The following is a 13,341-nucleotide window of genomic DNA, read 5'->3' as shown; positions in this document are numbered from 1 at the left end:
GCAGTAAAAGACCTGCTAATTTGAATGGAAGAGTAATCATCCTTCCAGGACATTCCAACATTGTTTATTTCTAGATGTGACAGGATTACAACATGTAAACAACCTCCAGGGTGTCACAGAGTCTCAGATGACCGGGCGCTCTGGGAAAGGTGGCTCAGGATCTATTTATTTTCAACACTATGAAAGAAAAAGTAGAACATCAAAAGCTGTATTTCCAGCAGGTAGAACAAACAAAGGAAGTGCATTACAGATTACCATGCTGTGTTGACCTTGGCTAGCAAATGTATTAAGCAAGATTTAGGTTTTGTTTACTTTGATAGGACCGATTCTCATATTTCAAAAGAACTATCCAACCCCAGACTGAGAAACCTTTTCCAAGAGGTGTGACCTATTTCAATTTTAAATAAAGAATTTCGGTAAATGTGTCAATTTTCATCTGTTAAGAAAGACCTATACATTTCCAAATAATGTTGCTCTCCATGAAGGTATCTCTTTTTCTCTCTGCCAAACAAAATTACATTAAATTAAATTAAAAATAAATAAAGTTATATGTGAGAGAGTAAAGTAGGTAGCGGTTGCCACCGACAGACATTGTTGGAAACTTCTTTGTGATATAACTATCTCCCAGAACAAGTCACAGGAACAAAAAAAAAAAAAGAAAGAAAGAAAGAAATAGTTACACAAGCCCAGTCTGTGCCCCCAGCCGAGGGTTTTATCTGCATCTAGGTAGACAGTCTCTTATATACAGTGCAGCTTTGCCTGAGAACCAATTCAAGCAGAAAGTTCCCATTGATTTGGCCATATATGGAGCTCAGAAATGGCTACAGGGCCAGGTAAGGAAAAGGGGAAAACCCACTGATCCTCACAGGATGGTGTTGAATGTCCTGGAAGTTTCTCTTTTTATATGTGCCTATGTGACTCAGCCATCCTCTAAGTCAGCCCAAGGGGTTCATTTGTGAGCACGTTAAATCAAGGTTCTGAAGTCACCCACACTGGATGCCCTTCACTCACCCTTCTTCGTCTGTGGTGCCCTTAAAATCAGGGGATCCCAAATTTTGGTCCCAAGCTTCCTGCTCTTCTTTTTATTTTGTCTTTATCACGTTTGCCTTTAACCGTGGCTCACGCTGGGCCTCAGAGTAGTTGAGTCCTAGATCGTATACTTCAGCCAGGCCTTTCTCTTTTCCTGCATCTCTAACTGCCCCCAAATACCCCCACTTATGCAAGCAGACACCACCCCAACTCAGCAGGTCTCGTGCCTACTGATTGTCTTCCCCCACAAGCAGTCCTCCTTCTAATCTCCGCTTTCTTCTTACCCACATTCCTATAACACTCCTCGCAGATACTGTCATGGCCTCTTCCTTGACCTCATACCGAACCAGTCACAAAAGTTCGTCAAACCTTTTTCATGAGGCTCTCAGCCCCTTTTGCTAGAGTCTGGACAACTCCAGGAAGGAAGGAAGCCCCTTGGGTATCCTCATGATGTGGAAGGAACCAGGAGGTGGATCTTAACTGGGCCAGGAAGTCACCAGGCATGCTAGAGATGGATGCAGTTCAAAGGTCACAGACAGAACAGAACCCAAGAAGGGAGCCAAACTTTCACACTAGACTAGGAAGGTTGGCCATCCATCAGACCTACGACTGGTGTGAGGGCGTAGAGGGAGGTCAAGGACTCAGGAGCAGGGACGGGGTCTGTCTCATTCATCTTGGAATTCCCAGAACCTAGCATGTTACTGGTTCATGCAAGACATCCAATTAGTGCCCTATGTTCCCAAATACAAGGTATTTGTTATATTCTTTCCTTCACCTTCCATTCAAGACCTCATATTATGCAATGATCTCTCACTTTAATTATTTTAAACCACCCGGTAGCATTTGGGGAAGATATTAGACAAAAGCAACGTGCATTAATGTTAGCTTGGTTTGTCTGGAGAAGACACTGTTGCCAAAACTCGGCCTCTGTGCTCTGGTGCTGAATAGAAACGTGGAGACAGACTTTTGGGTGAAGTAGAAAAGAATAACTTTATTGCTTTGCCAGGCAAAGGGGGTCACGGTGGGCTAATGCCCGCCAAACTGTGTGTCCCACCCTGGAAGGGGTAGTGAGGAGTCTTACAGTGTTCAAAAAGCAGGGCGTGGTCAGCTCGTGGGCATTCTTCTGACTGGTCGGTGGTGAGGTAATGAGGAATCAGCATCATCGACCTCCTGGTTCCAACTGGTCTGGGGTCTACGTGCTTGTGGGCAGCATACAGTTAACTGCTCCCACCTGCTGGGGGCTTCAGTATCTGCAAAACAGCTCAAAGGACATGGCTCAGAATATTATCTATAGTCCTTGAGGAAGAACTAAAGGTCCTTGAGCTTGTTTATTGGCTAAAGTATTATTATTTTGTCTTGCTTGACTGTTTTCCTTTCTTTCTGCATTTTCTCACTTCTCTGATTAAATATTTTCTTTGACTAAAGATTTTCTACAGAAAAACGGCAGGTGGATGACATGGGGTGGGTCTATTCTGGGAAGGCCTTATAGGGCGCTGCTCAGTTACAACACTGATATAATGGATAATAAGGAGTTAAGGAATTTTAATAAGATTTAATAGTATTTTGTGGGCTTTTGACTGAGCAATTCAAGTGTAAAATCTCATTATAAAAGGGCTTTTTAAAAATTACTTTATAAACAAGTAGTATAAATAAAAAATATTCATCTATCAGATAGATTTTTTTTTGATTGTCACATATTTTGTGGCTTGGGATAAAACTTCCAGGGACTGTCACACAGATTCCAAAACTACTGCATCTCAAACAGAATAGAGGAAATAAAGGCAATATAGTCTAGAAAACTGTGTTTGTGGAATCGAATGGTGCTTATAGTATGAGAGTAGCAAAAACATTATTTCTAATTAACATAATTTTTATATAATACATTTAATATAATGTATATATGTATATTATATTGTATATTATTGTATACATATTGTATATTATATTGTATATTATATATATGTATATATGTATATTATAGTGTATATAATACATTTAGTGTAAGCTAAATTAATAAATAAAGTATTAGTAGACATTTGACAGTTTCCTGTAAATCACTAAAAATGGTCAAAACACTTCTTGTGGATCATCTCATTGGGAAATGGGTAATCCAAGGATTGTATTATACTTGTTGAATAAAAAACTGAATAAATGTATAAATATTTATTAAGGACAAAAACTTAATTAGTAGTGTTAAGAATAATTTATTCACTAATGCATTGAGCAAACATTGAGCTACTGTGTGAAAATCAATTAAGCAGGAATAAGAATGGTTTGATATTAAAAGTCTACTTTCCACTGGCATGGTGACACCTAAAATAAATGAGAGAAATATTTACTTTGACTTTTTATTATGAAAATTTTCAAACATGCACAAAAATGAAAAAATAATGTAACAATATAACAATCGCCCACCAGTATAACCTCCATCTAGATTCAACATTTTCCCAAAATTGCTTTATGTATGTGTTTAATTTTTGATGAACCATTTGAAAGAAAATTAGAGCTGTTATAACACTTCACCCTCCTTAATCCTTCAGCATGCATTGACAAAGATTAAAACATCCTCCCAGGCTTCCCTGGTGGCGCAGTGGTTGAGAATCTGCCTGCCAATGCAGGGGACACGGGTTTGAGCCCTGGTCTGGGAAGGTTCCCACATGCCGCGGAGCAACTAGGCCCGTGAGCCACAACTACTGAGCATGCGCGTCTGGAGTCTGTGCTCCGCAACAAGAGAGGCCGCGATAGTGAGAGGCCCGCGCACCGCGATGAAGTGTGGCCCCCGCTTGCCGCAACTAGAGAAAGCCCTCACAGAAACGAAGCCCCAACACAGCCAAAAATAAATAAATTAATTAATTAATTAAAAAGAAATCCTCCCACATAACTATACTACTACTCTCACTCCTAACAAAATTAACTCCTCAATAATATATATTTCCAGTCCATATTTGGATTTCCACAGTTGTTCAAAATATGTATTTTTTACCAGTTTTTTTTACAAAAAACAAAAAAAGAGGATCTAATGAAAGAACACACAGTGCACTTGGGTGTCTCTTAAGTTCCCTCCCCCACTCTTTACTCTTTTTTTTCCAGCTTGATTGAGGTATAGTTAATAACTAGTAATTGTATGTACTTGAGGTGTACAACATGATTTGATATATGTATACGTTATGAAATTATTACTGCAATCAATTAACACATCTATCACCTCACCTAGCTACCTGTGTGTGTGTGTGTGTGTGTGTCTGCGTGTGATGAGAACACTTTAGATCTACTGTTTTAGCAAATTTCAAGTATACTATACAATATTACTACCTATAGGTACCATGCTGTACATTAGCTCCCCGGAACTTCTTCATCTTATAACTGAAGGCTTATACCCTTTGACCAACATCTCCCTGTTTTCCCCACCCACTGTCTGGTAATCACCAGTCTACTCTCTGTTTCTGTGAGTTCAGCTTTTTTAGATTTCACATATAAGTGAGATAAGGCAGTATGTGGCTTCTTGAGTCTGGCTTATTTCACTTAGCATAATGTACTCTAGGTTCATCTATGTTTCGCAAATGACTGAATTTTCTTTTGTGTGTGTGGCTGAATAATATTCATGTGTGTGTGGGCTTCCCTGGTGGCGCAGTGGTTGAGAATCTGCCTGCCAATGCAGGGGACACGGGTTCGAGCCCTGGTCTGGGAAGATCCCACATGCCGCGGAGCGGCTAGGCCCGTGAGCCACAATTACTGAGCCTGCGCATCTGGAGCCTGTGCTCCGCAACAAGAGAGGCCGCGATAGTGAGAGGCCCGCGCACCGCGATGAAGAGTGGTCCCCACTTGCCGCAACTAGAGAAAGCCCTCGCACAGAAACGAAGACCCAACACAGCCAAAATTAATTAATTAATTAATTAATATTAAAAAAAAAAATTCGTGTGTGTGTGTACAAAACCCACATTTTCTTTATCCATTCATCCATCAATACACACTTAGATCATATCTGTATCTTAGCTGTTGCGAATAATGCTGCAGTGAACATGGAAGTGCAAATATCTCTTCAAGATACTGATCTCATTTCCTATGAATATATGCCCAGAAGTGGGATTGCTGGGTCATATGGTAATTGTTTTAATTTTTGGAGGAAACTTCATACTGTTTTCCATAATGATTGTACCAATTTACATTCCCACTAGCAGTCCACAAGAGCTCCCTTTTCTCCACATCCTCACCAACATTTGTTATCTCTCTTTTCTTGGTAACAGCCGGGCTAGCAGGTGTCAGGTGATATCTAATTGTGATTTTGATTTGCATTCCCTGATGATTAGTGATGTTGAGCACCTTTTCATATAACTGTTAGCCACTTGGATGTCTTCTTTGGGAAAATGTTTATTCAGGTCCTCTGCCCATTTTTAATTGGATTATTTGTTTGTTTGTTTGTTTTACTTGTATGAGTTCCTTATATATTTTGGGTATTAACCTATTATCAGATATGTGGTTTGCAAATATTTTCTCTCATTCTGTAGGTTGCCTTTTCATTTCATTGATCATTTCTTTTGCTGTGCAAAAGCTTTTTGGTTTGATGTAGTCCCACTTGTTTAAGTTTTGCTTTTAAAGACCAAGCCAGTTGTCGTATTAAAAGTCCCACATTGTGGATTATCTGTTTCCTCATGAAGTCATTTACCTGATATTTCTTGTAAAATGGAAGTCAAATATTAGAGCTTGACTAAATTCAGATTAAATATGTCATCAGTGTATTAAATATTACATCATGACGAGAGCATAGAGTGGTGAGTTGTTCTAACATCTGTGATGTAATTTGATCACCTGGCTAAGGTGTAACCCCAAGTTTGTGTTTGGGGAGTAACTTATAGGGTTATACTTTGGCATCTTGCAAAAGCTCTATTGTTTATTAATTTTTCACTTAATGGATTTAGAATCTGTAGAGAATTTTTGCCTGAATTAATTATTTCATTAGGATTTGTGAAATAAAATGTACATTGCTGATTACCCTCTTCAATGATCGATTTCCAATTTTCTCCAAGCAGTTTTTCCAATCTTAAATATGTTCTTTGAAATGTAAAAGGTCGAAAGTTCAAAATTTTTAATATCATAGTTTATTGTAATGGAAGAGTGGTAATTTTCCACTTTCTTTTGTCTTTTCAGCAAAATGGAAATTCAAATTTTTATAAGCCAGTTGTTGAATCCTTTGAGGAAGCACCTCTACATGTTATGGTTTTCACTTACTTGGGATACGGAATTGGAACGCTGTTTGGCTATCTCAGAGATTTTTTGAGAAACTGGGGAATAGAAAAATGCAATGCAGCCATAGAGAGAGAAGAGCAAAAAGTACGTATGAACACCTCCCTGGGTCTTTGTCAATGCCAATTCTTCTGTAAAGTGTTCTCACAAGTAGTGATGTGTGTATAGATCCTAAAAAGAGTGATACACTCAGGAACTATCCAGGGTAAATCCTATTCCCCTGCACCCCATAAACCCCCAAACATTCCCTGTGTATTCACGGACTTGTTTTTTACAAATATTTATTGAGCAACCACTATTTGCCAGACTGAACTAAAGGTTTTCTTGTACATTATCATATTTAATTTTTATAATGATCCCATGATATAAACATTAAAATAGCATTTTAAAGGTGAAAAATCAAAATATAAGAGTAAGGGCACGTGAGTGGAACTGTATTCTGGTCTTCTAGTTGTCAGTTGAGTATTATTTATGTTCTATCCTGGAAGAGGAAAGTGTGTTTGAGTGACATGTGGGACTTTTATTTCATCTAGGTCAGAATTTCTCAACTTTGGCACTATTGACATTTCAGACTGGATAATTCTTTGATATGGGAGGCTGCCCTGTGCATTGTAGAATTTTTAACAGCATCCCTGACCTTTACCCAGTAGATGCAATTAGCACTCTCCTACATACTTGTGACAATCAAAAATGCCTCCAGACATTGCCAAATGCCTCACAGAGTGCAAAATCACCCTGTGTAGAACCACTGATCTAGATACTTTCAATAATTAACCTATAAAAATCTACATCATCCCCTTTTCACATAGAGCTAACAGGACAACCTGGAAAATATTAAGAGACCTGTGAACAGCCTGCATCCTTTTAACATGTTTTCCAAAATTGGTTCAAATGATTTATGATGCCATGAATCTCTTTTTCCTAAAACTTGCTTTGGAATATACGATTGTGGCCATAGATTATTCCACATGATGGAGCCTTGAACACATCTGAGCAAAGAACATAGGTAAGGCATGAACTTCAATGTAATGAGAGAACTTCAAGTCTTGTAGCTTAGTGACTAGTACCCATGGTAAGCTAAACTCTTGTTACAGTAACATAACCATGAACAAATCATGTAGAACACTTATTTTGCAATTACCTTAAGTCAAGCATATCACCTTCAGAAGAAAATCAGGCCCAGCTTTATTATTGTACTCTCTCCTACCTTTAGCAAGTATTTGAGTATATGCTCTCTACCAAGTAATGGAGGCTAATAGAGAAGAAAATATAGGTCCTTCCATTAGAGAATTTGAAGTCTGGTGTGCAAAACAGACTCACCAGTGAAACAAATGATAAAAAGTGATGATGGGGCGGAAGGTGACATAGGAAACAGGGATCTGTGCCCTGTGATTCTCTTAAGAAGTCAGGAAGGCATGATATTGGGGCTTGCACGGTGAGCAGGAGTTTGCCTAGTGAGCAAGGGTGAGAAGGAAGACACTGTCTGAAGAGGGCACTGCTTGTGTCAAAGCATTCATTAACTCACTAATCAAGTCAGGTTCGTTTGGAGCACATATCTTGTGCCAGGCACTGTATTACAGTCTTGGAATATAGGAATAACTAAGGCAGATAACGGTTCTTGCCTTCAGAGAACTAACCATAAAAAAAAAAGCAGTTGCAATGGAATTTGATAAGAGGTACCATAGCAGTAAGTAGATGACATCAAGGAAGCAAAGAAGAGAAACATTTAACCTGAACTTGGTGTTCAGGGAAGACTTCTGGGAGGAAGAGAAAGTTAAATTGACATCTAAGGGCTGAAGAGTAAGTAGTAAGGCAAAGGGTGAGGCAAGATGAGCTGGAAGGAGTCTTCAGGGAGAGGAAATATGGTGCAAAATGGCCCAGAGGTAAGAGAACGCATTGTACATTTAAGGAAACAATGAATTCTAATGACCAGAGTGTTGCGAGTGAGAGTGGGAGCATGTGGGGAGAAAGATTGCTTGAGAGGCAAGCAGGGACCATACTATAATGGGTTTTTATAAGCCACGGACATTTATTAGAACAATGGGAAGGCATTGAAGGATTTCAGGCAGAGGAATGCAGATTTGCAGATTAGAAAGATCATGTTCACTGCCCTATAAAAAATGGATTTACAGGATGACAATATAGGGGCCAAAAAATCAGTTAAGAGGCTGAGGCAGAAGTCCAGTTTGAAAAAAAATCTAGATGAGCCCTTGGGCTGGGACCAGGGTAGTGATAATAGGGATGGTGATAATAGACAAGGCCAAGAGAGGTTTAAGAGATGGAGTTAGGATTACTCAGCTATAAGAAAGAAGGAAACCATGCCATTTGCAGCAGCATGGATGGACCTAGAGATTATCATACAAAGTGAAGTAAGTCAGACAGAGAAAAACAAATATCATATGATATCACTTATATGTGGCATCTAAACAAATGATACAAATGAACTTATTTACAAAATAGAAATAGACTCACAGACATAGAAACAAACTTATGGTTACCAAAGGGGAAAGAGCCGGTGAGGGATAAATTAGGAGGTTGGGATTAACAGATATACACTACTATATACAAAATAGATAAACAATAAGGACCTACTGTATAGCACAGGGAACTATATTCAATATCTTGTAATAACCTATAATCTAAAAATAATATGTATGTATAACTGAATCACTTTGCTGTAAGCCTGAAACTAGTACAACTTTATAAATCAACTATACTTCAATAAAAAAAGAAAAGAGGTGGAATTAGGGATGATTGATTAGACTTGGGGAATTAGGGAGATGTACAAATCAAAGCCCACACTAGGTTTATGACTTGGACAACTGGGTATAAAGAAGGAGGTATCATTTATTGAGATGGAAAATAGAGACGGAAGATCCAGTTGGGGGGGGCAAAGTGGTCAATTCACTTTTTGATAAGTTGAGTTTGAAGAACTGGCAGCTATAGAGGTCTAGACATCCAGAGAAAAGTTTCGGATGGATATTGTGACATCTTTGGTATATCTGGAGTGTTATTAAATTAATCAAAGCCATAGAAGTGGAGTGGATGTGATCTCCCAGGGAAAGTCCATGGAAGAAAAAAAAGAAAGGCTGAGAAGAGGACAGAGAACTTTAGAGAAAATAATAGATATTAGAGATGGAATTCCAACTCAAGACTAGAAACATAGACGTTAGAGATGGAATTCCAACTCAAGACTAGAAACATAGACGTTAGAGATGGAATTCCAATTCAAGACTAGAAACAATGTGACAATAAAAAGCCTTGTAATAGATAGGGAAGAGACAATATGTGCTTGAGTTGAGGAAGAGGCAGATGGAATGAAGAAAAAGGAACTAATTATAAAGACACTTAGGAGGTAGAATCAACAAGTCTTGGTGGTTGAGTGTACAGAAAATAAGACAGAGGAGGAAACCAGGATAATCCCAAGTTTCTACTTTGGTCAGAAATGAGAATGGTAGTGGCATACCCATTACTTGATTACTGAATCAGTAATACTAAGTGAAATGAATAAAAAAAGCAAAATCTCCCTCCAAGAGAGCACTAAAAAATCACAGACCCAGAGCACCTGCTACCTCAGTAGACTTCATTAATAATCAGAAGACACTAACAAGGAAAAAGACAACCCAGACAGATACACGTTTCAACGTTTTGCTTAAATTCTTCCTTTAACCCTTCAAAGGCAACTTTAGGGTTGAAACTGCAAATTATTAAAGATCTCTAGATACGTTACTTTCTCAATGATGTCATGGCCCACCTTTGCTAAATCCAGAAAAGGATGTCAGCAAATATAATCAAAGGAATATCAAGCATCGTCAGAGATTTTAAAAACTTCAAGCACAGCCACATGTCTCAATCCTGATGGTTTGATAGTAGGTTCAGCAAGACCCACTCCACGTGGCCCCGGCTGGTATAAAACATATCAGTTGCAATTCCACGTTCACATTAGATCCAGTTAGTCCCAGCGCCCCTACAAGTAAATCCCAGACATTTCTGGCCCATTCCCAGAGATTTTTACTCACACATGAAACAAAGGGGGTTCAGCAAGTTGTAACTGTAGAAAACTTTAACATAAATCTCCAAATGTTTGCATGAATTAAAACTTGCTCTTTTGCATCCACACTTGGCATTCTGAAACAACAGTAGGATTCACCCAGAGGGACTTTCTTCCGAGTGTTTTGAAGGATGGGGTCCATGAAGGTCACTGGGTATGAGATATGGTTTTGTCCAAAGCAAACCAACAGCCCAAGTACTGGGCTTCCTGTTTGGATCTGGGTGGGTCCAAAATGAAAGAGTTTCCCTGGGGTTTCCCATTAGCCAGCAGCTTGTAAGATGGGAATACTTCAATACCTTCAGTCTCTTCTCAACTAACAGCCAACATGATCTTTTTAAACCTAAGTGGGTTCCCATGGTATCTCTGGCCAAAACCCTTTAATGCCTTCCCTTCTCACTCAGAGTAAGAGCCAGAACTAGCCAAGGTGTTATAGAATGCAGCCCCCTCTATGAGCCTTATCACTCTGCTTCAAACACTAGGACCTCCTTGCTCTTTTTGAAACACAGCCCACCCACACCTACCTCTTGGATTTCTCACTTGCCTTTCCTTCTTCCCGGAGTGGTCCTCCCTCAGGTATCAGCACGACTCACTCCCTCACTTCCTTGATTAAGTACACCAAGAAATCAACAGCTTTAAATGCATCAGAAATCACTAGCAGTGGTATCCCCAATCTCCCCAACCAGGCTTGGTTCCAGATACCTTCTGGCTGCTTCTAAAAAGCAAATGCACCCTCACAAGGAATGAATATTTTCCATGACTGCATCTAGCATTAGAGTGTGTGTCATAGGTGGGGAAAAATCTCCAAAATCGAAGTTTGAGAAATACATTTTAAAATAAAACCATCAGTAAAATCAGATTACAGCCTCCTACAGTGAGTCCTCAGGTCAACATTTCTTTGGATATATATATAACTATACAGATATCCAAACACACACACACCATTTCTGATGTGTCATTAAAATGTTAGTCAAATTATTTTTTTAGTTTTTTTACAATATAGACCTCTCTGCTTCCCTTAGCAAGAAGGAATCTGCAAAAGTAGATTTGTAACAAGAATAGTAGCAAGGTTGATTGATCTCAATAAGGTAGAGCTTTGCTAATGTCTATCAACTAGTGCTAAGCCAATGTGTGAAATGAATGGTTTATGACAAGCCCCTTCTCATGTCTTTTTTTCCCTTTCCTTTTTATTGTGGAAATAGCCAGCAAAAGCCATCTCTTTGTTCATCCTTCCTTTCTTTTTCATGCACTTAGTTACACATATGCTCACTTGCACTTACCCTGTCCTTTCCTTAACATAAATGGGTTCATATCATACATACTGTTGTGTGACTGCCTTTTTTTTTTCACCTAACTATATGCTGGAGATCTTTACCATTTCCTCTTATGATTATTATTTGGGTACAATTTTTTGATGATGGTGCTATTTGAATACTATCTTTTTTCCCTAGTCCATATTCTAATTAGTTATTGATGGCATATAGGAAAGCTCTTTATATTTTCATATTTTAAGCTCAAATGCTGTCACCTTAGTTGTCACAGCTTCTCAGATAGTCGTATTGGAATTTCTTGTAATTTCCCACGTGTGCCATGAAAAATTGTATATTGTCTTTTGGTCTATTACAATAAACTTGTTATGTTACTCGAATCCCCTAGATTTATTTTTTGTCTACTCAAACTTATAATTTCAGAGAAATGTATATTAATGCCTTTCACTGTGATTGTGGATTTCTTAGTCTTTTTTTTTTTCTTATGTGTTTCAATGTAACTGTCAGATACACAAAAGACCATGGCTCTTATAGTTCTTGGTGGATATTTTTCCTTTTATCATGCTTTCACCTTGTACTCTATTTTGCCTGATATTAATATTTATATATCTGCTTTTTCTTCAAGAGTCACCTATTTTCAGTCTTCATCAGTTTCAGAAATATATGTCTCTTATGAGAAGCATATAGATTTATTTTTAAAACAAATGTGAAAGCTTCTGTATTTTAATAATATAACCTATGAGCAATTACTTACTTGAACCATATGAAATTGCTATTTTTATAGGTCAAAAAGAGTCAAACATTGGCAATTCCATATGGTTGAACTTATATTTTAATTACTCATTTGCTTAAACTTATTCCTGCCATCTTTATATTTTACATTCACATTTTCTGTTGCTTATTTTTAATTTTTAAAATTTTAATATTTCTCCTTTCATATTTTCAGTACATTTGATTGAGTTTTCTTTGTTCTGCATTTTTTTTTCTCCTTGTCCCTGTTAAGAAGTTATATATAATATATCCCTCACTGGTTTTTTAATGGTTCTCTTAGAATATTTAACACATATATTTAGAATTTAGTTACCATTATTTAGTAACTAGAGTCTTCCCCTGACCAGGAGAAGAATTTAATAAAGTTTCACTTTCTTTCTCCCATATACCCATTCTCCATGTTGTCATTTATTTGTGAATTTTTAGTTTCTGTTTCTTTATACTACAAATATAAAACTACTTGGGCTAAACCATATTCCATCAGTTTCTTCACTCACTATTTTTTCTGGCATCTGTCTTCCTCCATAGTTATTTCATTGTTTTATTGAGGTACATGCTCAATTATTATAGAAAAGGGAGTTAAACTCAAGACTCCTTACATATATTGGAAAGTTTTTACTTGGATCTTCACATTTGTTTGCTGGCTTGGCTGATTATAGGATTTTAAGTTCAAAATAATTTTCCTTCATACTCTTTTCCACCATTGTCACCTAAGAAAAGTCTGAAGCAGTCTAATTCATATTCCCTTGTCTATAAACTGCCTTTCCCCCTTCTCTGAAGCCTTTTGAGATTCTTCCCTTTGACTTCAGAAATTTAACCAGGATGTAGCTTGGCATGGGTTTTTCCTTATTTGCTCTATTCAGGACCTGATAGACTATTTACGTCTTAGGATTCAAAACTTCCTTCCTCTCTGGAACTTGCCCCTCCTCCTCCTCCTTTTTTTTTTAACTTCCTTTTCTTCCTCTTTCACCTCATCTCCTCCTT

The 13,341-nt window shown here is 37.9% G+C and overlaps 1 protein-coding gene across 2 annotated transcripts in view; it reads left to right on the top strand.

Moving 5' to 3' along the window:
• SPTLC3 (serine palmitoyltransferase long chain base subunit 3) overlaps positions 1-13,341 on the top strand; it is a 127,476-nt gene that overhangs the window by 20,063 nt on the left and 94,072 nt on the right. For both annotated transcript variants that reach the window (XM_007165262.3, XM_057530231.1), the window contains exon 3: positions 6,175-6,357. In XM_007165262.3, coding sequence (XP_007165324.1) covers positions 6,175-6,357 — 183 coding nt within the window. The remainder of the gene's footprint in view (positions 1-6,174; positions 6,358-13,341) is intronic.

Source organism: Balaenoptera acutorostrata, chromosome 15, assembly GCF_949987535.1.
Source record: "Balaenoptera acutorostrata chromosome 15, mBalAcu1.1, whole genome shotgun sequence".
NCBI classification, from domain to species: Eukaryota; Metazoa; Chordata; class Mammalia; order Artiodactyla; family Balaenopteridae; genus Balaenoptera; species Balaenoptera acutorostrata.
Note: the sequence above shows the minus strand (reverse complement) of the source record. Positions and strands in the feature narration are given on the sequence as shown.